The following is a 27301-nucleotide window of genomic DNA, read 5'->3' as shown; positions in this document are numbered from 1 at the left end:
TCCTCTCACTTTAACAGAGCACACGTGAAGAAGATGGAGGCACTACTGATACCGCAACCTTACTGTCCAACCATCATGAGAAAGACAGTGGTGTAGGCCGCACTGATGAAAGCACTCGTAATGATGAAAGCTCTGAGCAGGACATCTTAGGGGATGACCAGAATTCTCTTTGTGACACCCTTCCAGAAAACCACAAGAAGTTCAGCTATAGCCAGGGCACACTGGAATGTGGGGACATAAACTTAAGCAATGAATCCTTCCTGTCAGTTGATAATGGAGACAATGGAAACTTCATTGGCATACCTGGCACTGCATGCGAACGTTTCCGGAAACTGCTTGAATTGAAATGTCTGATGAACAGCAACAATCTTCAAGGTCTACTGGAGCACGATGCTACACAATATGGAAAGAGGATTACTACAAACTGTGATGATCAAGAGGATCAGATGCTTAATAAGCAGCTGTTGAACATTGAGCTGGAATGTCTGAGTATAATACAAGCGCACAGGCTTCAGGCTGAAGATAGTGGTCCGCAAACCACAGATCCCAGCACAAAGCACTTCATTGAACAACTAAATGATAAAGTTCACCAGGACCTCTTAAATAACAAGGTGGACAACGAATGCTCTACTAGTGCTTATAACACTGGAGAGAGCTGTTGGAGCTTACAGCCTGCTCTGGAGTCACATTCTCCTGAATCCCAAAGGATGCTAATTGCAGACAAGGGTAAAGGTTCACCCATGATTAGACGCAACTCAACGACAGCATGTTCAAAACATAACCTCTCTCCTATTCGGGAGATAAGCCCCACCAAGAGTTTAGCCGGAGATCCAGAGGTAACAAATCAGGGTAAACGAAAGCAGAGTAAGAGGAAGAACCCAAGGTCTTTACATCATTCCTCATACAAGAACACCTACATCCCAGCCCATGCACAACATTACCAAAGCTACATGCAACTCATTCAGCAAAAGTCAGCTGTGGAATACGCCCACAGTCAAGTCAGCATAGCCAGCCTTTGCAAGAATCCAGAAAACACTACAACTGATTCCAGGCTCAAGATGGGGTGGAAGGTAAAGGTCCGTAATGATGGAACAAGGTACGTTACAAGAAGACCCATTAGAGACCAGCTGCTAAAGGAGCGTGCTTTGCGTATTCGAGAAGAGCGCTGCAGCATAACAACAGATGATGATGCGGGAAGCGAACTAAAACTGGGTAGATATTGGAACAAGAAGGAACGCAAGCAGCATGCTGTGCAAGCCAAGGAACAGCAGCAACAACGGGAACTCATGAAGCAGTGCTACATGGAGAACAAGGGAAAAACAGGAACACTGAACAACAAAGAGCCTGACATCATCCAGCTTAGCCGTAAAAAGATGATGAAGAGGAGGAATAAGAGGATATTTGACAACTGGATGACCATTCAGGAGCTGCTGACACATGGAACAAAGTCCACAGACGGGACTAAGCTATATAATTCCTTTCTCTCTGTGACAACAGTGTAAGGGATTACACCAGGGGTTCCTGGAGTTCCTGGAGGGGCCGCAGCCCTGCAGTTTACTTCCAACTCACTTACCTGTAGGTTACAAACAAGCCTGAAGGGCTCAATTAGTTTGATCAGGTGTGTTTAATTAGGATTAAAACTAAATTAAGCAGAGCTGTGGCCCTCCAGGAACAGAGTTTGACACCTGTGGATTATGCAACGGTTCAGGGCACTTTACTAGTTTACTGTGTAAAATTGTGTGCAGACTGGTGTGGGAAGACTTGCCTCATTTAAGGGGTTGTTTAGGTACTTAAAAACCTTGATTTGTGTGACAGCAGTTCGAGTACAACAGTGATTAATTCTAAGTATCTATTTCATATCTTAATACTTGCAGCTGCACCAAAATTACTTTTTGTACCCACATCTCACATTGGGCAACTAATCTTAGTTTATGCAATACCTCATGCCAAACCTTTTTTACAGTATGCTCTTATTTTCAGTTATTTCCAAATGCTTGCACATCACCCTCTCATGCTTCGTTCACACCGGACGCAGGTGAAGCATCAAGTGCGAGTGATTTACTTTTGTAAGTCAATGCAAAGACGCGAGTAGACATCCTGCAGCGTGATGCGCCATTTACGTGAATGAAGAGGCTGGAGTTGAGTGTTTCGAGCATATAGCACGTTTCGCTTGCGTTGGACAATCTGAACATCAGCGGACCTTCGCACCACATTAACCGAACAGAAGGTTTCTCTTGTTGGGGCATGATTATGATGCATGTTATGATGACACCGGACAACAGTTTATCAAACTGGGCTCAGCCGGAAGCACAGCTGAAAGCCTCCATCATCCAGGTACAGTTTCTGTAGGAGTTGATGAACTCAGAGCTGGTTGCACCTCTGAAAGAATCTAGTGATTCAGACACTGCGCCGAACGAATATATATGTTGTTTTTAGCCTTCCTAAAGCACAATAACACAGCTATTCTCTAAATGAAATCCATGTTAGCAAATTAGCAATGAAGCTAGAGTCAGTCGGCAGATAGAAGCCCCACCCATGACGCAAATCCGCATATATTGTGAGGAGAATTTGATTCGAGGCATGGGTATACCACAGTTTGGAAAAGTCAAGGTTTTAAAACCACCTAGATTTTCTTCTATACCATTTCCAAGGTGTTTGTAAGATTGTTTTATTGACTTTTTTTGTTGTTGTTTTTTAGGAAAACAGTATCTCCAGCAGAAAAGACATCCAAAGATGCCATTTTAAATTGTAAAGAAATCTGTGTTTTTGAAAATAATGGAGACAGCAGAAGTCGATGATTCATTTTCATTATTTAGCCTGACATGTTTACTGCTCAAATGTTTTAAATCTTTCAAAAGATAGAATATATTGTTTTCAAAGGGGGGAAAATGTGTTATTTTTTACCCAGACATTTAAAAAGAATATATTTTAGACAATACTGGGATGCCGTGTAATCGTGATATTTTTATCCAAGGTTATCAGAAACTTATACCAGCTCCTGCCCACTTGACACGTGAATGAAGTGAGTAAACTCAAAATGTTCACATCCATTTACACATGAATTGCACAATTTATTCATGCATTCCACGTCTGTTGTGAACAGCATTATATGTGATGTCCATCAGTTTTAGGCTTCACTAGCAAATTTTGTGATGCAAACGAACTGTGTCCATGACCTTAAATGAGACGAATGATTAGAACTGTCTCCAGTTGCCAAAGATTAATCATATCACCGCTTTTAATGTGAACATTTATTGCTCTTCAGAAATACTGTTGAAAGCCCAAGCATTCAGTTCACATGGAGATCATACAATTTCACTTTTTCACAAAAGCAGTGAACACTTATAATAATCTACAAAAATCTAATTTAAAAATTCTACATATCAAAAAGGAGCTGTGGAAATAGGTATGGGTGGGACAGCCTCTACACATGTCTGTAGGAAGCATGAAAAGTACAGTTTAAGAGATGTTGCTGTTGACAGTGTTGTTCATTTCAATTGTATACAACTGTTTGCCGTCGTTTTATGAAAGAAAATGAAAAAGCTCATAACAAATAAGAATGGCTCAATAGTGGTTAAGCACATTATGTCGGTTGAAAAGACAGGCTCACTATATTAAGTTACACATTGCAACCAACAGCACTCAAGTATCTAGTGCATGGAAAATCACATTAGTCCATTTTAGAATCTATTTACCAGCATCAGTGGATTAATACATTTCGGTGCTATGCTGGGAAGGCAGTTAAAATCAAAGGAGCTAAAAATAAAAGAGAAACAATTAGCAAAGAAAGGAAAACGGTCTAAATTTTGCTATTGAGCACTTTGTGCTACAATCCACCAGATGAATGCAGAAGGCAATAAGGGCAAAAGTGGGTGTTCTCCTGGAATGTTTAGACACCGGTCTGCCATTCAACGGGAATCCTGAGATCATTTGTTGACTGGACAAAACTAAAAGGAAGTGCACATACGCCCCTTACCCTTCAAACGTATGTTCACACAAACCAAAGATGTGCCACGTTTTCACTCCTAGAAAAGCAGGCGAGAGACATGATTTTGATGGACACCCATGATTAGAGTAGGATTACAGAAAACCGCCATGGACACAAGGACTTGTGTTATTCAATGGCAAACGCTCTGCTAAGCCATCAGAAAAGTGAGCTTCCAGTTTTTGAAGTGGTTCTTCAGAGAAGAACGCACATTAACAGAAAGCCCAAAGGAGGCTCAAAAGGAGGAGATGTGTCTCGAGAGCTCTTTAGGGGCGTCACCAAAATGCCCTCTTCTCCTGGTCTATAAAGGATCTGCTAAATTTGCAGGATAAGTGATTTGTGGGGGGGTTTGTACAGTAGAGTGTAAAAATCAACAGCGTGTGGCCACACTTCAGTCTTGCTCCATGTTGTCGTCTGCAGTCTCTGAGCTGTCTGAAGTGATTTCTGCGGTGACACTGCCCTCTGCTGGCAGCTCTGTGGAACTGCTGGGAGATGCGGATGGAGTCTCTGCACTGGACACTCCCTCGTCACTGCTGTTATTGCTGCTACTGCTGACTGGGTCATTTGTCTCCTCTGTTTCCTGAGCCTCTGCGCTCTCCTCTTCCTCCTCCTCCTCCGCTTGCTGCTCTTTAGGGTCCGATTCACTGCCGGTTGCCTTGTTGTGGGAAGGGTCGGGTGAATCTTCTGAAGTAGATCTGTCAACCCCATTTTCTACGACCTCTGACTGTGTACTAGAGGGCTCTGTAGAGAGGAGCAAAATATATTGTAAGATATGCTTAGAAAATACTGATATGCAAAGTTTGAAATCATTTTTGTATCTTTTTAAAGGAAGTATCTTATGCTTGCCTAAAGCAACACTCCACCTTTTTTTGGAAATTTTACTAGCCAAGCGAGTTAATCAGTTGAGTATAACCATTTTTACATCCATTCAGCCGATCTCAGGGTCTGGTGGGAGCACTTTTAGCTTAGCATTACTGATTGAATCTGATTACACCATTAGCATTTTACTCGAACTTAAATCTGAAAATATTCCCCTGCTAGGTAATAGTTCAGACTAATATCATTGCACCTGGTACAGCAGCAAAGTTCAAACATAGTCAAACATACACGATTGATTAACCAGTTGAAAAAACTTTTTTCATCCTACAAGTTTCCTACATCTCGTTGTGTACGTGCGAGAACGGTTAAGACTCCTACAGACAATCTCACGTACTCTGCAGAGAAGCTCCTTTTTTGGGATTTGTACATTTATCCAGGGTTTTTAAATTTCCTAAAAATGTCCGTGAATCAGCTTTTGGTTTTACTTTCTAAAGTCTTTGTTGATTGTATTCGTTTTTTGCATTATGTTTTTATTTAAAGCCTGATTTACTTTCTCTTGGCTTCGCAGCTGACAACAAGTGCACAGCTGCAAGTGCGAGAGAAACATCAAATAATTCACTCTTTATACTAAACGACTCAGATAAACTTTTCGATAAGCCCATTGAGGATGATATTACATTTAAACTTGCTGCCAATTATTTGTACACCGTTGGTTAATTAACCGGTTCATTAACTGATTTGCATTATTTAAAAAATCTTTTATTCTTGTAATTATTATACTTTTTAGAGATACTGTCTGTTTTTATTCCTTAGTCATATATTTCTCAGTTGCATGGCAGCAGTAGATTTGACCTGTCAGTGGGTGCACATGGCTCCTGAATAAATTAAAAAGGACAAATAGTGGATTACTTTTTTTTTTACTTCAACCTATTGACAAGAAACAGTGTGTAACAAAAATAAAATAAATAAAAATGTTGTTAAAAATAACTTGTTTTGTTGCATGAAGGCAACCATGTGCCATGGGTAAAGCTCAGTTTTAATCCAGCTACCTCCACAAGTATATTTCAAACCTGTGGAAAACACTGCATCGTATAGTACATGACGTAACTACAAAAAAGGTCAAGCTTTAAATAAGAAATATATTTTTTTAATTCCAGCAGTATGCTAATGATCTAATCAGATTCAATAATTTGTGCTCCTAACAGATAGGTGCTCCAGCCAAATCCAAAATTGGGCTGAATGGATTAAAACTCAACTGTTTAGCTCTGGGTGCTTTGTATAAAAAAAAAATTTAAAAAAAAAAAAAAAAAAAAAAAAAAAAAAAAAAAAGGTGTAGCGTTTCTTTAAGGCTCTCTTTAGGCTGCATTCATTTAATCAAAATACAAAGTTTTTAATTGTATTAAAATGTCAACAATATTAAAATGACTTTTCCATTTTATTATATTGAAAAATGCATATTATTTCTGTCTGGCACATCTGAACTTAAAGCATTATTAGCCTATACAGAAATCCTTCACAAATATGCTGATTTGCTGCAAATTTATTAATGATGGATTTTAACCCTATGGTTCTTAATTGGGGGTCAAAAAAGACCATTTAATTTAATACATTCTATGAATGTATTTTTAATGTATATTTGGATTTCTAGATACTTAAAGATTTGTGTTGGTTATGTATCACCTGCAAACAACTTTTAAGTTTACTCTCCTTAAAGTAATCTTTGTCAGATTATTTGTAACTTGGAAAACAGTATACACATTTGTTTGTTTGTGGCCAGGTTTTTTAGCATTTGTTATATTGCGGGGGCTGGTTAGCATAGCACTAAACCTTTCCACATTTCTAGGTTTTAAAACATTTCTTAGATTGTAAAATGCTTAATACAGTAATGATCAAGAATGAATTGGTATGTGCCTGACTATATAGCCTTTATAAAGACATTAAACATTCCATTTCAAGAACAGAGCGACAGGCAGAGAAGGATGAGACATTAATTTCCTGAATGCGCCTGTGCACCAAACCTTCAAAATGGGATTTTATGTGAACTCCAGTACAGTTGGCAAATTCCATAAAAGTAATCTGCTTTATTATGTGGAAGCCCATTACAGTATAATGCATTTTTCACTGCTGGCCATGTCTGGAGAAATTGCTTTTGCAGTACATGTTAAGATTTAGTGTCGCTTACAAAAACACAAGTGAAAAAAATGAACCAACAGCACTTTCCATTTTTGGCATGTTGTCCTCAATGGTTACCTAGATACAGAGGTAAACAGCTGCTGCTAGTGCTTACTGTGACACTCGTGTTCATAATACAAATGCATTGTGCATTGAGCTACATAATGCAATATTAAAGACCCTTCAAAGGGTTTGAGACCAAAACAATCACCAAATGTGAAAACTGGCGAAGACCATTTTGTACGATAATAGTTCAACAACAATGCATAGCACTAGCAAGTGGTTTACAAACTCAGAGAACAGAAGAAGTCACTCTGAAGGTAAAGACCTTCAGTAAATGGCAAATATCCAAATGTTTGATTAAGACTGATCTGACATTCACAGTCTGCATCTATAGAGGATGGTAAAAGCTATGCATTTAGATGCCAATGTGCTCTAAATATCTATTTATGCCTGGAATATGATTGTTTTTAATTAATCTGATCACATGCAAGCCCAGAATAACATGAGGGCTAGGTGGGGCTGAAGCCCCAGGGCCCACAGAAGAAGGGGGCTTTTGATTGGCTAAAGAATTAATTTGCGCTATGACACTGGAAACAACTCTTTGCGTTATGCTTTCTCTTGTCGATAATGTAAAGTATATGGAACAAAATCAATGCCAAAAGTCTTGATTTAAAAAGCTTGTTGAATAGCACAAACTGAAAAAAATAATACACCGTATTAACAAGTTCTTGCATTTTAATGACTTGAATTCCAGGGTTTGTATTTTTAGGTCCTGAAATTTAACATATCTGTTTATTTAAGCTGTAAATATTTCAACGAAAAATATTTCAAACACGTTTTCATACTTAAAAATTCAATAATTCATTCATTCAGTTCCCGGATGTAATGTTGAATTTTAACAGTCGAATTTGATCCACTGAATTTATGGAAGCGAATATTTGAACTGAAATAAATCAACTGAAAATGACCTTTTGAATATTATACATCGTATTTTTATAGGGGATTGAATATTTTGTAAGTCAAATCTGAAAATTGAATATGAATTACTGAATTTTTAAGTATGAAAACTTGTTTGAAATATTTTTCGTTGAAATATTTACAGCTTAAATAAACAGATATGTTAAGTTTCAGGACCTAAAAATACAAACCCTGGAATTCAAGTCATTAAAATGCAAGAACTTGTTAATACGGTGTATTATTTTCAGTTTGTGCTATTCAACAAGCTTTTTAATTCAAGACTTTTGGCATTGATTTTGTTCCATAAAAGTATTCCTTTTGGAAAACACTTGACAAACTGCTAAACTGGAGCTCAGAGTGGCTATAGCCCAATCAGAATATTAAATAGCCTTGTTTTAGTCACAAATAAGGGTGATCAGATGTCCCAGTTTTCCCAGGACAGTCTCTTATTACAGTCCAGTCAAAGACAGGCTAACCAAGCTTGTTGTATAATAAAAAGTACAATTCAAACCATCTTTATCATACTGATTAACGCAGGCATGTCCAAACTCGGTCCTGGAGGGCTGGTGTCCTGCAGTTTAGTTACAACCCCAATCAGAACCACCTGAGCTAGCTAATCAAGCTCTTACTAGGCTTTCTAGAAACATCCTTGGAGGTGTGTTGAGACAAGTTGGAGCTAAAATCTGCAGGACACCAGCCCTCCAGGAGCGAGTTTGGACACCCCTGGATTAACTTGTACATGTAGTAACAGAAGCTGAGATAGTAGATAGCTGGGACAATGCTGAATTGACTTAAAAATGAAGTCCTGTCTCGGTTGCATAGCGGTTACAGCTTGACAAAAAAAAAAAAAAAAAAAAAACGACATGCGCTCGCACAATCCTTCCATCACAATATAAACCGAGAGAGTGTGCGAACACATCAAATTGCCTACACAAGCAATGTCCATCGTTACGGAGTACCTATCTCAAGTAAATACACTCTGTTATGCTTTACAGTATGTCTAACTGAACAAGTTAAAAAGCAAACTTTTTATAAATGTTTACTTTGCTCCATAATATTACTGTCATTTTTATAAAAGGGGAAATGAAATACTGGCACTGGCTTTCATCAGACAATATATCTGCGGCAAAAATAAATAAATAAATAAAAATAAGGATGCTAGACCACAATATTTTGCATATTAGAAGCATGGAATTTAAAGATATACCATCATTAGGGATTTATGGTCAGCTAAAGTTCTAAAGAAAATTTTTAAAAGGTAAACCCCTATTTAAAGTATTTATTATAAAGCGCTAATTTAGGAAGCATTGCAAATGTCTTGGTTTTGATTATTTTTGCAGGTACCTCTTTTGTGAGGTAAAAAAAAAATCTAAACGGGGGCCCTTGGATTTGGTATAGCCCCAGGATCCAATGTGTTCTTAATCCGGCCCTGATCACCTGTGGAGGACACTAAATACAGGTGAAAACAAGGGTATAAAATATTTTGAGCTTTCAAACTATCTTCAATTATCTAAAAATCAATCAAACAGGACAGTTTTGTGCTGAATTGGAGCAAAATTAAGGCACACTTCTATCCAATCATTTTTGAAAATCCAAATATTCTGTCAACCTTTCTTTTCTGGAAACTGACATCCTCACCCATCTACACACTACAATGAAGAGTGTCATCGGATTATGGCAAATGTCATACGCTGACTGTATATCATGACAAAACAGCATCACGCTCTGAATGTTTTTTACTCCGTTTCATTTTGGACAATTAAAAAAAAAGACATTAAAAAGCTAATAAGATAACACACATTTTTATCGAAAGTAGTAAATCCAAATTTAATCCCTTATGCACAGTTGAAGACCAGTGTCCAAACTTTGAGAAGCCCTGGTGTAGACACTGACAACCACAGACAACTACAACTGTTGATTATTTCCTGGCCTCAATTTTAACAAACAATTTCAATAGTTAAAAGGCATGTATTAGATTAAAATCATTAACCTTTTTAAATGTAACAATTTATGAAAAATCAAAAATAACATTTTAGGAACCCTATGAAATGTTTTACCTATTGTACCAAGTTAAATAAAAATGTAAATTAAAAACCAAACTTTCATTTTGACAGCTAGTCAGAAAGACAACTTTTCAAAAGGGAAAAATGTGGTAAATGAAGGGTCTCTTTCAGAATAGCTCTGGAAATGCCTCTGTTTACTCTGTTTAACCTTTATTAAGTTGTGTGTATTTTTATCTCAAACTTAAAAATTCTTGAAAATTTATATTATTAAATGAAATAAATAGGGATGCTCCGATCAGGATTTTTGCAGCCAATACAGAGTACCAATTCTTTGTCACGGTGATCGGTCGATACAGAGTACCCAATTCTAATGATACAAGTTTTATATTGCATTATGCACATTTTCCCCATAGTATGGGACTTAAGTGGAGACCCTCTTCACTTAAGAAAATAAATTAGGGATGCTGCATATAATATCTTAAACACATCTCTTTTAACCATTTAGTGTGGACATGTCATGGCCAGAAGCAGTTTTACAGAAAATAATGTATGGTATAACAATTGAGAAGAAAAATTTTAAACAATGCAATTTAGAAATATTTGCAAAGGATTAAAAAAGAATTCAACATGTCTTAATAAAAAAAAAAAAGTTTGAAGCACAAATTTGATCCATCAGAAGTTAAAATGCACACCAATAAATCCATTACTATTTTACTAAAATGAAATAGGCTTATAAACTACTGTTTATTAAGAAGTCATATTATTAACTATTCATGAAAAAAAATTATAATTTATTTTTTTTTAATAATTTAATCATCTTTTAGTGAACTTGCAATATTGTCAAAAACACAGAACTTTCAGTTGTTATAAAAAAGCCTAAGAACATGCAAGACCATCCAAATATTTTGCTCGTTTCCAACTACTGACAGCAGATCTCTCACTAGCCGCATTTTCACTATCGGGCCAGTGCGAGCCAGGGCTTTAATTGGGCCGGGCCGGGCCAATAGCCCGGGAGGTTGAGAAATGAGGCTGAAATCATGTCGCGTTTCCACTGTCGGGCTAGTAGCTCACAGCACGTCACGCAAACACCGCCCACAGAACGTCCCCGAATCAAACGTCACACAACCCACCCACTTCAGCGGGAATGAGGACAGGCAGATAAAGCAGACCATAGAATCATCACGAAACGAAACCATTAAAATGAAGACAACCGAAACAAACAAACGACACATTACTGTACAGCAGTACATGAAATGTCTATACGCACAGACCTGTGTATTTCCATTCATTACATTTATTGTTTACTCGCCGACCAACTGTTGGCATTGTGCATCGAGTGCTCTCGCCATTAGCGCAGGGACCTATCACAGTGAGCGCACACATCCATAATATAAAGCCATAGAAATTCTCCTTTATAACTCGATATGGCATGTATTTTATAACATCCTCGTTTTGATAGAAGTCGTGTTAAGTTTTCAGCACAAGAGCGAGTAGCCTAATAAAATATAGCCATATTTGTTGCGCTCGGCAGCTATTCACTAAAGCTCTTCATTTAAAGTTTCATTTATAAATTTAACCACGTCATATAAAAACATAAACAGTTGTTTGAGGATATAGAACACATTTTGTGTTTGGACTTTCCCCCGATGCGTTTAAAGCAGCGAGCGCTGCGCAGGACTGAGTGACAGAAAAAAAGGTAAAGGATTCTGCTTTCACTCACCGAAATAATGCTCTTGTTGCGCGATTTGATTAATATCATCATATCCAAATACTTTATAAATATTTACTTATATAAATATTTACTTTATATAAATATTTCAAACCTTCTTCGGTGTTTAGTTTTTAGAAAATATCGAAAATCTTTTTTTTTTTCAGACAGGTCTTTGTAAAATGAAAGTTAGGCTATATGTGGCTTTAAAACGGTTTGATTTATGCATTGTATATAGGCTACCTACATTGTTATAGCTAGATTTTGTTTATTTTATATTGGTTAATTTATTTAATGTGATTTTATATATATCCGATATTTTATTCTTTAAATTATATTTCAATATAGCTAAGGCTATTTTATCAAGATATGACAATATATTGTTGAAAGTCTACGAAAGTGGGCACATACTTTGTTAAGTTTTATGTCTTTCTGTTGTATTTATATTGTGTATTATCTCCAAAATAAATAAAGAAAAAATCCGCTCGCGGCATAACAGAGCTGTGAAGGAGCGCTTTTGCCCGGTCTCACACACACATACAGGCATGTAAACGCGCAAAAACAAACATTTTAAACTTGACAAAAACTCTCGAAAACCTTTACTGTCTGCTGTGTCTTTAATATGGTGTAAAGATTATTATGTGTTATTGAAACATAAAGGAGGACGCAGCAAAAAACGTCACTATAAATTAAAACTACTTTATTAAAAGGCCGGCCGCTGGCCCCAAGAAAGCCCCGCTTTGGCCCGATTAGGCCCCGGAAGTGACAGTGGAAACCCCACTGGCCTTGGCTCGCTCGCTTTAGGCGCGATAGTGGAAACGCGGCTACTGAGAGAGAGAGAAGGAGGGATTTGCTCTTGTGATATCTTTACTGCTCAATTCGTTTAACCTAACAAACTTATTGCTTAGAACAGGGGTGTCAAACTCATTTTAGCACAGGGGCCACATGGGAGAAAATCTATTCCCAAGTAGGCCGGACTGTTAAAATGAAGGTAAAAATAACTTAAAAACAGCAACTTCAGATTGTTTTCTCTGTTTTAATACGATCAACATAAAACAAAGCTGGAGCCTGAAGACAAGACCATCTCATGGCAATTCGTAACTTTTTGATTATTGGCTAATTTAATAAATAAATTCGTACAATCTCATTCTTACAATTTGCTCATCCACCAATGACGGTTGGGTTGGGCATTTTTTTTTTATATCTAACATTTTCATACGACTGAACAGCGGAATAGAACCCAAATAAAACATCAAGGTCAAACAGTAAATTACTTTTGATATCGTATGTAAATAATTATACTCTATAGTAACTCTCTTTCTATTTTATTTATTTATTATTATTTTTTTTTATTTACTTTTTTTTTTTTTTTACATTTTCTTACTGTTGGTATTATTTTTAAGTTTTGAATGTTATCCTGGAGTTGTTTTATCATAATGTGTTGTTCAGATCTTCGTTCGACCGTTCGGAGCATCCCTATTTAAAAAAAAATTTCATTTTTGGCCAAGTGCATCCAGAATTTTCCATTCAGTGCTTCCAAAGTTCTCAGACTCCGAAAGTCCAGATCTTATATTTAAAAAGTCTCTCCTGGTTTGCTATTCATAGACAACAATCAATATTGTGATTTGATTAGGTATACAGCATTAGCTTTGATTCATTAATTTCTTTAATTCATCACAGAAATCAATAGGTACTAGGCTGGTACTACTTAAATCAATGTTTATTAAACTCAATGTTTATTAAACATTGATGGATCCTGGCTGATTGTGATGGAATGATTAAAAACACGTGTTAATAGCAGGTAGAAACAGGTTAAGATTTAAAACCGTAAATAAGACATACCTTGGTCTTCATCCTTCACCTCAGCAGTGACGTCTGTTGAAGACTGCGGTACGTCTGATGAGCTCTCAGCTACTGATGTGCAGGGTGAGTGCGGTTCATCAAGCTCTTTCTTTATTTCATCCCCATCTTCATCTTCTTCCTCATCCTCCTCCTCCTCCTCTTCCTCCTTGTCAAACTTAAGCCTCTTTGCTTCATGTGTCTCTGCATGTGTAGCATCTTCGTCGTCACGATGTTTACTCTTCACTGCACCACTGTGACCTTCTGCTTCTGATGCCGAAGACTCGCTAAAGCAAAAAAAAAAAAAGTTCAGAAATTTATATAAAGATTTATGCCATTATAAACTTCATATTTTAAACAAACACAATGAAAACTTCAACATATGACTTGAACTGTTCTAGGTTAATATGATGATAATTTAAAATAATAACCTAAACAAAAATTATTCATGATGTTTAGGGTTCATTTTTATACATATACAGTTGAAGTCAGAATTACTAGCCCCCTGAATTATTAGCCTCCCTGTTTTTCTTTCCCAACAATATTATCAAACATACTGTGAAATTTTCCTTGCTCTGTTACATCATTTTGGAAATGTTAGAAATAAATAAATTCAAGGGGGGGCTAATAATTCTGACTTGTGTGCATATATAAACACAACATAATCGAAGATATAACAAAATATACTTTTGGTTTTCTAATGGGTCTTTAAATATTGCATGTACTACTAAACAAAAAAATAACTGTACACCCTAATGAAGGCGAGTGATGTTTTTTTTTTAACAATAGCCATGTCAATAAAGGCTTTTTAAGTTTTTCACCTCCTTAAAGTGACTTGGACTTGATTTTGTGAAGGATTCTTTGTGTATTTTTATGGATCTCTTACCCAAAGAGCACAAGAGCACCGACACCTAAAATATCCTTGAAGCGATTTTGATTGATTCTTGATTTATATACACAAGGATAACTTTGTACATTATTTGAAACTTTTATCTGGCACATTTACCAAACAAAAACAGCACTGCTTTGAACTTTGTTCAAAATTTAACATTTGAAAGAGATTTTAGAATTCCAAAGCTTACCGCCTACGCCAGGGGTGGCCAACCCTGTTCCTGGAGAGCCACTTTCCTGCAGATTTCAGTTGCAACCCATATCAAACACACCTGCCTGTAATTATCACTTGGGCTGCGTCCGAAACCGCCTACTACTCAGTAGGTACTGCATTTGAATTTAAACGTACTACTCGGAACTACTTTAGAAAAGTACGTTCTATACAGTATGAATGTGAAAAGTATGAATGAAGTTCGGACGTACTACATCCGCCATTTTGTCATAATCACGTGACCTACCTGCGTCAATTGCGTTGCTTTACTCCCATTCATGAATTCGCTCGTGGGGCATCATGGGATAGCGCAGCATGCATTCGATTCGCACTCCAGAATCTCGCCGGAAGTAGTAAGTCATCCGGGTACTACCCGCATACTGATTTTCAAATTCTATGAATTCGGACATACTACTCGGCTCGCATACTGATTTTAGCATACTATGTAGTATGGAAGTATGCGGTTTCGGACGCAGCATTGGTGTTCAGGTCCCAATTAATTGGTTCAGGTGTGTTTGATATGGGTAGCAACTGAAATCTGCAGGAAGGTGGCTCTCCAGGAACAGGGTTGGCCACCCCTGGCCTCTGCCATTGTAGTTGATGCATGAATTTGACCAGTCCTTTTTAGCACACATCCATTCCAATAATCGCTAGATTTGTTTTGTTACTTTCAATTAAAAATAAATTCTTCCCAATTCTGTTAATTTTATTAGGAATTTACAAACAATGAACACTGTTTTAATGCTCTTTGATAGACATAAAAGATCAATGGATTGGTTGAAACAGCAGTCAAGCATGAGTGAATGGGATCATTCCTAAATCTTTACAAAAAAACCAAACAAAACAAAACAAAACAAAAAAAAAACTGCAGAAACACTGTGTTACAACCCCCAGTAAAACTGCATTCAGCAAATCTCCCGATATACACACACTGGCCACATTATTCGGTACCTAACTAGTACCGGGTTGAACCCCTTTGCCTCCAGAACAAATCCTTTGTGGCATAGATCAATAAGGTACTGGAAATATTTCTCAGAGACTTTAGTTCATATTGACAAGATGGCAACACATTTGCTGCAGATTTGTCGGCTGCACATCCATGATGTTTATCTTCCACCATATCTCAAAGGTGCTCTATTGGATTGAGATATGGTGACTGTGCAGGCCATTTGAGAACAGTGAACTCATGGTCATGTTCAAGGTACCAGTCTAAGATGATTTGCGCTTTATGACATGGCATGTTATTTTGCTGAAAGTAGCCATCAGAAGGTGGGTACACAGTGGTCATAAAGCAATGGACAAGGTCAGCAACAATAGTCAGGTAGACTGTTGCGTTGACATGATGCTCAATTGGTACTAATGGGCCCAAAGCGTGCCAGGAAAATATCCCCCAAACCATTACACCACCACCAACACCGGCCTGAATCGTTGATACAAAGCGGGATGGATCCATGCTTTCAAGTTGTTGACACCAAATTCTGACCCTACCATCCGAATGTTGCAGCAGAAATCGAGACTCATCAGATCAGGCAACATTTTTCCAATCTTTTATTGTCCAATTTTGGTGAGCCTGTGCCAATTGTAGCCTCAGTTTCCTGTTCTTAGCTGACAGGAGTGGCACCCGGTGTGGTCTTCTGCTGCTGTAGCCCATCCGCCTCAAGGTTCGACGTGTTGTGTGTTTAGAGAGGCTCTTTTGCATACCTCAATTGTAACAAGTGGTTATTTCAGTAACTGTTGCCTTTCTATCAGCTTGAACCAGTCTGGCCATGCTCCTCTAATCTCAGGCATCAACAGGGCATTTGCGACCACAGAACTGCCGCTCACTGGATATTTTCTCTTTTTCAGATCATTCTCTGTAAACCCTAGAGATAGTTGTGTGTTAAAATCCCAGTAGACCATCAGTTTCTAAAATACAGCCAGTCTGGCACCAACAACTAATCCACGTTCAGTCACTTAAATCACCTTTCTTCGGCTTCTGATGCTTAATTTGAACTGCAGCAGATCATCTTGACCATGTCAACATGCCTAAATGCATTAGGTTGCTGCATTGTGATTGGCTGATTAGAAATTTGCGTCACCGAGCAGGTGGACAGGTAGACCTAATAAAGTGGCCGGTGAGTGTATTTCCCAATGTATATTCTTTTAACTGGTTTGAACAAGAGTGTCACATGCATGCACTGGTATTTCAAACTTACTTGACCGTCCTCTCTGATTGCTCAGATGCTTGTTCTTTGCTTTCTGTGCTGTCAGGAAGGCCGTTTGTAGCTACATTGCTGGATAAGGAGTGTTTTGGTCTATTCAGTGGCCTTGGTGTTCCCGGACCATTCACATTTCTGTCACAGACATCATGCCATCGGACAGTAAATTAAGATTCATCTCTTTACAGCAATTACTAACATTTCAAACTGAATTACTGAAATCAGTGACCCATGAGGCTATTATTAAAGTTCTCCACAGTGGTGGTTCAAGTGATAAACTCACCTATCTGGAAAAGCTGAAGTGTTGCCAGGAAACATGACACCATTCATTCGGTTCACACAACTTGACCCTTTTTTCCTGTAAAAAATGATGAATGGTAGAATTAAGGAAATCAGAATGGTTGGACGAAAGCTGATATTGAAATCCCACTCAATAAACCGGAAAATACAACAAAGAAAGGTTCACTCACTCTGAGGTAGGATACACACAACTGACCACCATTACATTCTGTAAATAAAAAAACAAAAATTATTTAAAACCAACAGAGAACAAAACTGAAGACATTGTACATCCAGACATTTTACAAATATACTCACCCTCCACCATGTTGATTAAAAAAATGTTTGGTAAGTAATCACTGAATTACAGGAACAAAATTACTATGGAAGTAAATAATTAACAGACTATGTTAATGTACCATCTTAATGCAATTATAATGGGATTTTGGCAATATTGCGATTTAACTTTACCTGAGGTAAACACAATCATTTGGCAGAAATAATGCAAGCTCATAATTGCAGTAAGAATAATAATATTAACAAAGGGGGTGTACGCATTTTAATCAAAGTATTTAGGCAGATAAACTACCTTAATAGTGTTATTTCCAAGATTCCCTCACAGCTGCTTTTGAGTCCTTTTATACTTTTTAATGTAAATAATGTAATCTTTTTTCATATTTATTTAGCAAGCCATTGTTTTTAAAGTTGGATGAGCGCAGTTGATTTGACGTACAAAAGGTGATTTCAAATCTGTTCACTGTTCTATTGGTCAGGTGCATGAATGGAAAACTCTGGTGGACATTAGGTGAACAACAAGTTCACACAGCTCTATGAATGATATCCGTGACATTCTGAAACTTCCTCTTCACTTTTAATTCCTGAATTCTGTTCAACAACTCCTTAGCACCAACCTCTGCTCCCTCATTTCAAAATGGCGCACAGTACCCCAGCTTGGGATTTCTATGGCACAAAATTCAACCATGCAAAAGTGTTTTGCATCAGATGGAAATAAATAAAGTGAAAGGGGGCACAGTGGCTCAGTGGTAAGAAGGTTGCTGGTTTGTGTATGGGTGTTTCCAAGAGCTGGATTAAAGCTGAAAGGCCATCCGCCGCATAAAACATGTGCCAGAGTAAATGCCAATCGTTTAATCTGTTGTGATGACCCCAGATAAATCAGGGACTATACAGAAGAAAAGTGAATGAGTAAATTAAAAGAAGTAAGAAAAAGAACCACAATTCTTACACCTGATTCACAGAGAGCGTCAACGCTTCACAATCACTTTGACTGTGTGACATCAAGCGGTGCCGTACTAAATTGTGGATCCATCTGCACTGCTTCAGTGGCGTTGCTTGCTGCAGAAGTTGGTAATTTCTCAACTTTTTAACTGCAAACGGAAGCATCAGCAAATACCCCAGCCAAGACAGTAGCTGATTGCGGACTAATTTCATTGGCTGACGCTGATATGATGATCGTGTCAGCCACAACATCACACACTCCCTCCTTCAAGAGTTGACGCTGAAGCCTCATGTGAATTGGTGTTAGAGAACAATAGAACAATGCAATAATGGAAATGGCATACAAATGTGATTATATAAATGGCCTTGCTTCTGACATGTAAACGTTTTATTGTGATTAAGCCCTTACTCTGAATATTAGAAACAATAACATTATTTGTGAACAACTAAATGTAGTTTGTGAGCTGGGACAAAAAAAAATAATGCACTGCGATTTGAGAATCAATTCTGTGTTGATTCTGAGATGAAATAAAAGAGTTATAGCTCTCTTTGAACCCATTCTGAGCTTAGTTTTTACCTTTGAGGCACCGGAGTGGACAAAAGCAGAGACAGAGTATGCGCAAGAGAGGCCGAGTGCTATTTTCTTTGTGAGCATTTGAGTGAAGGATTAAGAACTAGCATAAAACGCCATCTGCTGTTAAAAACCAAGCTCGGAATCGATTCCAGAGAGAATCATGATCCATTCCAAAAACAATGATAATAATTTTAATTTAAAAAATAATAATAATAAATAAATAAATAAATAATAATAATAATAATAATAATAATAATAATAATAATAATAATAATAATAATAATAAAGAATAGAATAAATAAAAATTATTACAAATAAAATAAATAAAAAATAATTTGCAGAATTGATCAACAAAACTCAAGACATCAATTTATCAGCCCTAAAAAAATCCAAAATAACAACAAAATAACTCATACAAGTTTGATACAAGTGGAGGGTGAGTAAATGATAACAAAACTATCATGTAATGGGAAGAACCATCCCTTAAAGTAAATCTGCATTAGGCACAAATTAAATCTATTAAAGAAACTATCAACATACCTTCTCCACACCCCTGAGGAACTTGTCTGTTCCTGCGTAGTTTCTTTTTGGCTCAGTAAGCAGCTCACATAGCCGTTGAATAGTGAAAGGAATCCTAAAAAAAAGTAACTTTATTATGAAATATTTTCACACGGGAACTAAACACCTGTGGAATATGTTTGTCATCTCTTACCCGTTGTACCCATTGACGATTTTGAGAATCCTCTGCTTCATCTCTTCAAAGGGAATGTACTCAACATTTGGATTTGCAGGTCCCCGTTGCTCTGGACATGAGGCTTTAAAATCATCCATCACTTTTTCAAGTTTGAAGAGGAAGTAGCTTTTAAACTGAGACCACTGAATCCTAGAGGCGCAGTAACAAACAGTTTTAATAAGACAAACATCACAAATTGGGCAAAATAAATTTCAAGATACTTCTGCACAAACCTTCACGTAGTTTACAAACATTGCTCAACAACGTGGACACCTCCAAAATGGTGTTAAAAGGGTCACATACTGTATTTATAAAGTATAATTCAGCCAAAAATGTCATTTCTGTCTTAATGTAATGATTTATTCACATCCGCGAAATCACACGTGACGTGAGCAGACCGCGAGCTGTTACCACAGAGGGTGGGTGTGCGCCTGTGAATGAAGTCTGCTTTAGTGAACAGAACCTGCACAGGCTGTGGATAACATGTAATAAAGTTGTAAATAACATTCACTTTGTGGAACAGAGTGATCGTTTCGGAGCCGTGCAGGAAGTATGAACCGCATTTAGCAGTGAAAATTAAACCGAAAGCGAGCACATCATTTACATAATCATATCGCACTTTACAGTTATGATTGCGACACGCATTTAATGTTTTTCTTTAATATCGAGTGTTGTGCATGAGAACAAATGTTTACAGTGTCTATATAACTACTCTAGCCTATATAATGTTGAATATAAGGCAAGAGGAAATTTGATAATGACAAATGTCTGACTTTACCCCCGAATAAATGGTCTAATAATATCGTCAAGGACAGATTACAAGCACGTCTCAAACATAATAATTAAACATCAGAATATAACTATTCATAACTCTGAAGTCATCACTTTACTGTGCATTAATGACCTGGACAAATTTAAAGTCTGTTCAAGTCCACTATTCCAAGTCTATGCAATATTTATCATTTTAACAGATGACCTACACATAGGGGTAATATTATTATTGTTGTTGTTTTACCATATTTGAGAAATAACAATAATATTAGCCCACTCATCTCAACCTTTATTTTACATCTACAGAATCATGAGAAAATCGTGATCTTCATTTTAAGCAAACAAAAAAATATTGCGATTCTCATCTTAGCCAGAATCATGCAGCTTTAATTTATATATAAAGTATAATTATGGAGGCTACATTGTGTTTACTGGCCTCATCCATCGCACAATCCTGTCAGTCAGTCAGCATGCAACCTTAAAGAGTTAACCAAATAACACAAAGCACTACTACGATTACAGAAAAGTTCCCTCTGTTATAATTCACTTACATTTTAATAGGTTTTGGTGCGATTATAACCCGCCATAAAAAACAGCAACAACTGAAGGTTTTAAAGGAGAAGCTGAAATGTATCCATGGCGTAAATCAATTTTAGTGTGGCGCCCCACCATGGAGGAATGAATGTAGCAGAAACAAGGAGTAGGTAAAAACTCTTTTTCCCCAAAAAAGATTTTAACTTCTAAAAAAGAAAACTTTTATCTGTATAGACCAGGGGTGGCCAATCCTGTTCCTGGAGAGCCACCTTCCTGCAGATTTCAGTTGCAACCCATATCAAACACACCTGAATGTAATTATCACATGGTGTTCAGGTCCTATTTAATTGGTTCAGGTGTGTTTGATATGGGTAGCAACTGAAATCCGCAGGAAGGTGGTTCTCCAGGAACAGGGTTGGCCACCCCTGGTATTGACCTTATTCGGAAGTGCGCCTGTTTTCGCGATTGTCTTAGAACTTCCGATTCAGTCGCCTATGGAAGAAATGACTAGGAATAATAAACGGCAGAAAACGGTCAAACTACTTGCTCTACAAACAAATGTTTGCATGACTATACAGACCAAGTAGAATAATATAATACGAAAATATCAAATTGTAACATCAAGCAGCGTAATGAGCAGTTTTTAACGTCAAAAAATGAATGGAAGTGAATGAGACCGGAAGTCTCAAGCCAAAAAGATTCAAATGGCAGCACCCACTCGTCGGCGGAGAATAAGGTGAATAGACTGTTGTTGCTTGCAAACTGTATGTAAGGAACGTATGGTTAAGGCATAAGTTACTGTTGCTTCACACTGATGCACTATGGTTGCATGGTTAACCGAGTGCAGTAGTAGCGCGAGTAGGGCACTTTAAATACTAGCAATGCTGCTGTAGTCGATAGTATGTAGTGACAGTAAGTTGCTTTAAACACTTGTGTCTGCAAACTAATTACAATTTAATTTTGAGTAAGCAGTGTAGTAACTGCTCTACAAAATTTAAGTACATCAATACCACAGCAACTAGCATCTTAACTATATGATATGCAAGACATTTGCTATTAAAAGAAAACACCACTGCTTTAAACAACATATCTTTAAATAAAATTTATTTAACATGTTCTGGAACTAACATTGTTAGTTTCTAGAACCTTCATTTACATTAATCAAAGTCTGAATCTGCATTCAGTTTTTTCCTTAGAATGTTATTTTATCAACAATTATGAATTACATCTTTTAGAATAACTTATCTTATTTTTTTTTCAGTCAGAATATGAAATTCCATGAAATGTGGGTATTTATTTGTAGTAGGTTTTACAATTGTGTAATTGATATACATTAGCATTAACAAGCGCAAGTCCATCAGGGTCAAAAATAAGGGCTTCTAGCAAAAATTATGCCAAAACAAATAAAAACACTGCAGATCATGAAAACCACAAGTACAGTACCTCAATACCACAGTAAAAGTAGATTAATAATATTGTTTCAATTAAAATTATGGAAAACAATGACCTAAAGACATTATTTATTTCTAAATATAAATGCACACATAATATTATGTAAAAGAAGTAATTTAATATATTTTTTTATATGTAGCACTGAAATAATATAATAAATGTAATGAGCATACCACAATTCTGATTTAAATTGTTTTGGGGTTTTTTGTGGGGGGACAATTGTGTGTCAAACACTAAATGTGTCCAATTGTAATTCAAAGCTCTGTTTTATGATCATGACTGATTAGGGCTGTGCGATATGACCTCCTAAAATCAAAATCTTGATAAATCGAACACTACCTCAGTTTCAGTAATTGAACAATTATTTTATAATGTCTTGTCTTAACAAATCAAAGGTTCTTCTCAACTTTATGTCAACAACAGATTTAAGAGTGGGTCAAATTAGACACTTTGAAAAAGCTAAATGTATAAAGATCTGTGTGGATAAGTTACAGAATTGAAAATCCAATTACCAGTAACATTTCTGTGTTTTTAGAAGGCAATTTATTAGTTATACATATTGATCTTTAAGACTTTACATTTTCAAACAGCAACATTACACACTGTAAGCTTTTTACAACAGCATAATGTGGTTTTCAATCAAAGAATTCCAGGGTGAATTAACTTAAAATGTATATATGTGGGCATAGATCAATCGAAATGTAAGCAGTAGCAATATTCTCTTCACAATAGTATAAACTTGCACTTGATTTAAGATCAGTGTGTAAGAGTTCTTCAGAACTTACATGGTCTCTCCTGTTTTTGCAACATGCGATAGAAACTGATCCAAAATTGGGCAGCTTTCCTTTTCTCCTTTCTTCTCGAAATCTACATTAAACAAACAAATAAACAAAACAGCTTTATGAAGGTACTGCAGAATGTTTATTTAATGCTATTGCGTGTTGGGGTAAAGTTTGTTTACATATTTGCACATTCAGATTTTTTACTTATTAACATCATTTCAGAAAAAGTATTCTTTGCAAATTATAAATAGATAAATCATATTAGCACCAGTGAATAATTATCAAAGTACAACACAGTTTACAGTCAGTAAAATAGTGCTAATGTTCTTTCCAAGTCATACTTGTGACTTAAGACTGAATATTTAAGTGGCATGCTAAACACTAAGCACAATGTAAGTTTTGCTCATAACATTGTCATTATCATTAATCTGTATTAGCTTTTTAAAATTCTTCTTAACTATTTTATTAAACATCAAAGTCTGAAACTGCGAATATAAACTTTACCTCAACCTATTGTCAATTTTGCTGGTATATAATTCTGACACATTATTTTATTTTATCAGTACAACCTTTTTAATTGCATTTGGTGTATATAGAATGAAATATCGACAATCACATTTCTGCACCAGGTATAATGGTGGTAATATTGAGATAAAGTTGGTATTATATTCGCACAATCGCTCTGTAACAACTCCCTATTAGGGATGGGACGATAAACGTTTTTAAGGTTTACTGCAGTTTTGAAAATCGAAGGTTTTTTTTTTTTTTTAACAATTGAAGAATTTAGAACTAGATGCAAAAACATCTAAATGCCGTCTGAAATTGTGTAGGTTCAGAAATTTCAATTTTACGGCCAACGATTAGTCCTTTTCATGTTTTTTTTAAAGTAAAATAACACAACATAAACAAATGAGGCTGAGAAAAAAAAATCATTTTCAGTGAAAATTTCAAACTGCACTTAGTGGTTTTTGCATCTGTACTCTTCATATATTTTGTTTAGGGTTTTTTTAGGGCAACAGTATCTCTAGGAGAAAAATACCTTTCACATCAAAAGCTACTGGTCAGCACATGATTCAGCAAACATTTGAGAAACAAATCACTTATAATTCAACATCTCATACTGCTATATGCATCCTATGTGCTATTCTTACTTACTTTATATCCAAAGAAAATAAAGAAACTGCCTTGTCAAGTTGTAAAGAAATAAGTTTTATGTAAACTAATTAAGAAAGCAGAAGTCAATGATTTATTTTTAATATTTAGCCTGACATCTTTACTGTTCCAAAATATTGTAAATGTTTCTTAAAATAAAATATATTGTGTTCAATAGGGAAAAGATTGTTTTTTACCCAGAAGAACATACTTTAGAGCAATAATCATCACAATACTGTCATGCTGTGAAACCGTGATATTTTTATCCAAGGTTTTCATACGGTCAGAATTTTATGCCAGCCCATGCCTACTCCCTTCTTTGTTTACCATGGTACTTTGAGTATTTTGTCTGAAATCACATGCAAGTGTGACTTTATTTGACTGTGATCATTGTTGTACTTTGATAATAACTGGATGCTCATTTGATTTCACTATACTTTTCTGAAATTATATTATAAAAAAGTCAGAATGTGTGAATATAAAACCAACTTTACCTCAGTATTGTGTGTACAATGTTAACATGGAAAACAAAATCTGAATCTGAGCAATTCCATGCAAATGTCAATGTTGCCATGAAAAAAAATTGTTTTCACCAAAACAAAGAAACTGTTTCTACATGTTTTAAGCAAGTATTTTACAATGTGAAATGTACAATGTGAAAAGTGTTTTTAAACTATTATATTTGATTAACCAAAGTCACACACAAGTGCCAATTTCACATCTGTCACATTCATAACGGAAAAGTGTCACATTCATAACAAAGCTTTTTCCTCATAAATGCAAAAATGTCAAATAAAATAAATCATGTTTGTTCTAGTGAGCCATCTCTTGCCTTTTTGTTTAGCATTCTTTCTTTTGGGTTGAGCAGTTTCATTCACAGAATTTCTACAAAGTATATTGTATACTGAAAAGTTCTTTTTGTCGCATCAAACGCATGTTTCTTTCCTCATTTAAAATATAAAAAAATATTTACAGATGGATATTTTTTCTGATCCTTTAACTCTGTGGATAGTTGTTTTGGAAAATATAACCAGATGTTCAATGTAATGTTAATGTATACTTTCTATGTAGATTTTTTTTGTTTGTTTGTTTGTTTTATTGTTTTGAGTTTTTACTGCAAATGTCACATCCATGATGCTAGAATTGCTCATCTATGGATTTTTAAAGATATGTATATTCAATGTCTTATTTAAAACTAAAACAAATCTAATAAACAAAATCATCATGACAATTTGAAAACATCACTCAACTTAACATCAACTTTGATTTTCTTTTAACAAAGTCATCTACAACCTTCCTCAAAGATAAGTCACGGAAATAATAGCCCGAGAAACTTTTCTGCTGACTATGCAACGAAGTTACTGAAAGTAAGAAGTTGTGTCTGTAAATAAGCGACTAAAGCAGTGTATTCTCTCCTCACACTAACATCAGAGCAGCTCAGAGCTAACCGGCTTTCTCTCAGTTCCTGGATATCAGAGCACTATAATAACTTCCGACCCGGTACATCCTCAAGGTCAACTCCAATACATTTCCTGTGTACTGTTAATAAACAATCATCATCGATTATTATCGATACACAAAGCTTTTCCCGGTGGAATCAGCACCTAGCATCGGCTGCTAGTTTGATTCCCTAGCATAGCTCACAAGCTAACGAATCTACCAAATCTTTTCCGTTATCCGTTAGATAGCGCCCGTAGTACCTCGAAATGCTCCCAGAAGCGTGTCGATTTCCATTGTGGAGGTATGTTTACTACTCTCTAGTCTCTCTGAGTCCAGCTGGAAACAGAAAGATGGCAACAGCGACACGGAGAAAACAGCAGCAAATCTTTAATATGGCGCCGGTGACGTCACTACCTGCCTGACCGCTTCTGCTGGGCATGCGCCAGGTCTTCATCTGTTGATCAAAACTCAACTGCACAATGTGCACAGAAGCGCCAGGACGACCAAGTGGTAAGACAGTAGTTTTGGTTGTAATATCACGTTAAAATGTAACCCCTAAGCACCTGTCCCAAAACATTAAAAAAAATTAAACGAAAAAGATTGATTCCAGTTGAACATTTATAGATGCAGTGATTTTACAATACATAAACCGAATTATCATTTTCTTTTCGGCTTAGTCCCTTTATTTATCTGGTGTCCCCACAGTGGAATGAACCGCCAACTTATCCAGCATCTGTTTTGCACAGCGGATGCCCTTCCAGCTGCAACCCAACACTGGGAAACCCATCACTCATTTGCACACATACATAGCCTACAGACAATTTGGCTTACCCAATTCACCTATACCACATGTCTTTGGACTTGTGGGGGAAACCCGAGCACGCGGAGGAAACCCACACGAACATGGGGAGAACATGCAAACTCTACACCGAAATGCCAACTGACCCGGCTCAAACCAGTGACCTTCTTGCTGTGAGCACTACTGCACCACCGTGTCACCCAAACGGCATAATAAAACAGTTCTAATAGGTTTTATTCTTAAGTTTTATACTTTTTATCATTCTAATCAACCATGTAACGAAGAATAATACTGACAAATATAACTACACAATATCATAGACATTTTAGAATTTAGAATTTGAAATAAAGTCAATTGGTGATAAATATTGTAGTGAAATTAAACAATTTTCATAAAATATAAAAATTTATTTGTAAGTTTGTGTTTTTAATCAATTTTGTTATTTATTCATACAAAATATATATATATATTCAGTTGGCATTTCTGTGTGGAGTTTGCATGTTCTCCCCGAGTTTGCGTGGGTTTCCTCCAGATACTCCGGTTTCCCCCAAAGTCAGTATGGGGAATTGAATAAACTAAACTGACAGTGTATGTGTGTGTGCGTGTGTGTGTGTGTGTGTGTGTGTTTGTGTGTGTGTATGTTTAAGTAAATGTGAGAGTGTAGGTGTTTCCCAGTACTGCGTTGCAGCTGGAAGGGCATCCACTGTGTAAAACATATGCTTCATTCCGCTGTGGCGACCCCTGATAAATAAAGGGACTAAGT

General features: G+C 36.4%; 2 protein-coding genes and 1 long non-coding RNA gene across 4 annotated transcripts in view; 2 read left to right on the top strand and 1 right to left on the bottom strand.

The window, feature by feature from the left end:
* pdzrn3a (PDZ domain containing RING finger 3a) overlaps positions 1-6242 on the top strand; it is a 99859-nt gene extending 93617 nt beyond the window's left edge. For both annotated transcript variants that reach the window (XM_001921093.8, XM_073939889.1), the window contains one exon: positions 18-6242. In XM_001921093.8, the coding sequence (XP_001921128.4) occupies positions 18-1502 (1485 nt within the window). In that variant the 3' untranslated portion in view covers positions 1503-6242. The remainder of the gene's footprint in view (positions 1-17) is intronic.
* ppp4r2a (protein phosphatase 4, regulatory subunit 2a) lies at positions 3221-26165 on the bottom strand. The gene is given in 9 exon segments (NM_001115140.1): positions 3221-4726; positions 13490-13773; positions 16784-16921; positions 17070-17144; positions 17257-17294; positions 19416-19509; positions 19588-19758; positions 23151-23232; positions 26000-26165. Coding segments are annotated over 9 exon segments (1266 nt in total). The 5' UTR covers positions 26034-26165; the 3' UTR covers positions 3221-4376.
* Positions 22172-26123, top strand: LOC141380648 (uncharacterized). Its single transcript, XR_012399032.1, has 2 exons — positions 22172-23735; positions 23941-26123. It is a non-coding gene; the product is annotated as an uncharacterized lncRNA (long non-coding RNA).
* Positions 26166-27301: the final 1136 nt, after the last annotated feature.

This window comes from Danio rerio, chromosome 23, assembly GCF_049306965.1.
Source record: "Danio rerio strain Tuebingen ecotype United States chromosome 23, GRCz12tu, whole genome shotgun sequence".
NCBI lineage: Eukaryota > Metazoa > Chordata > Actinopteri > Cypriniformes > Danionidae > Danio > Danio rerio.
This window is presented reverse-complemented; position numbering and strand designations above follow the sequence as displayed.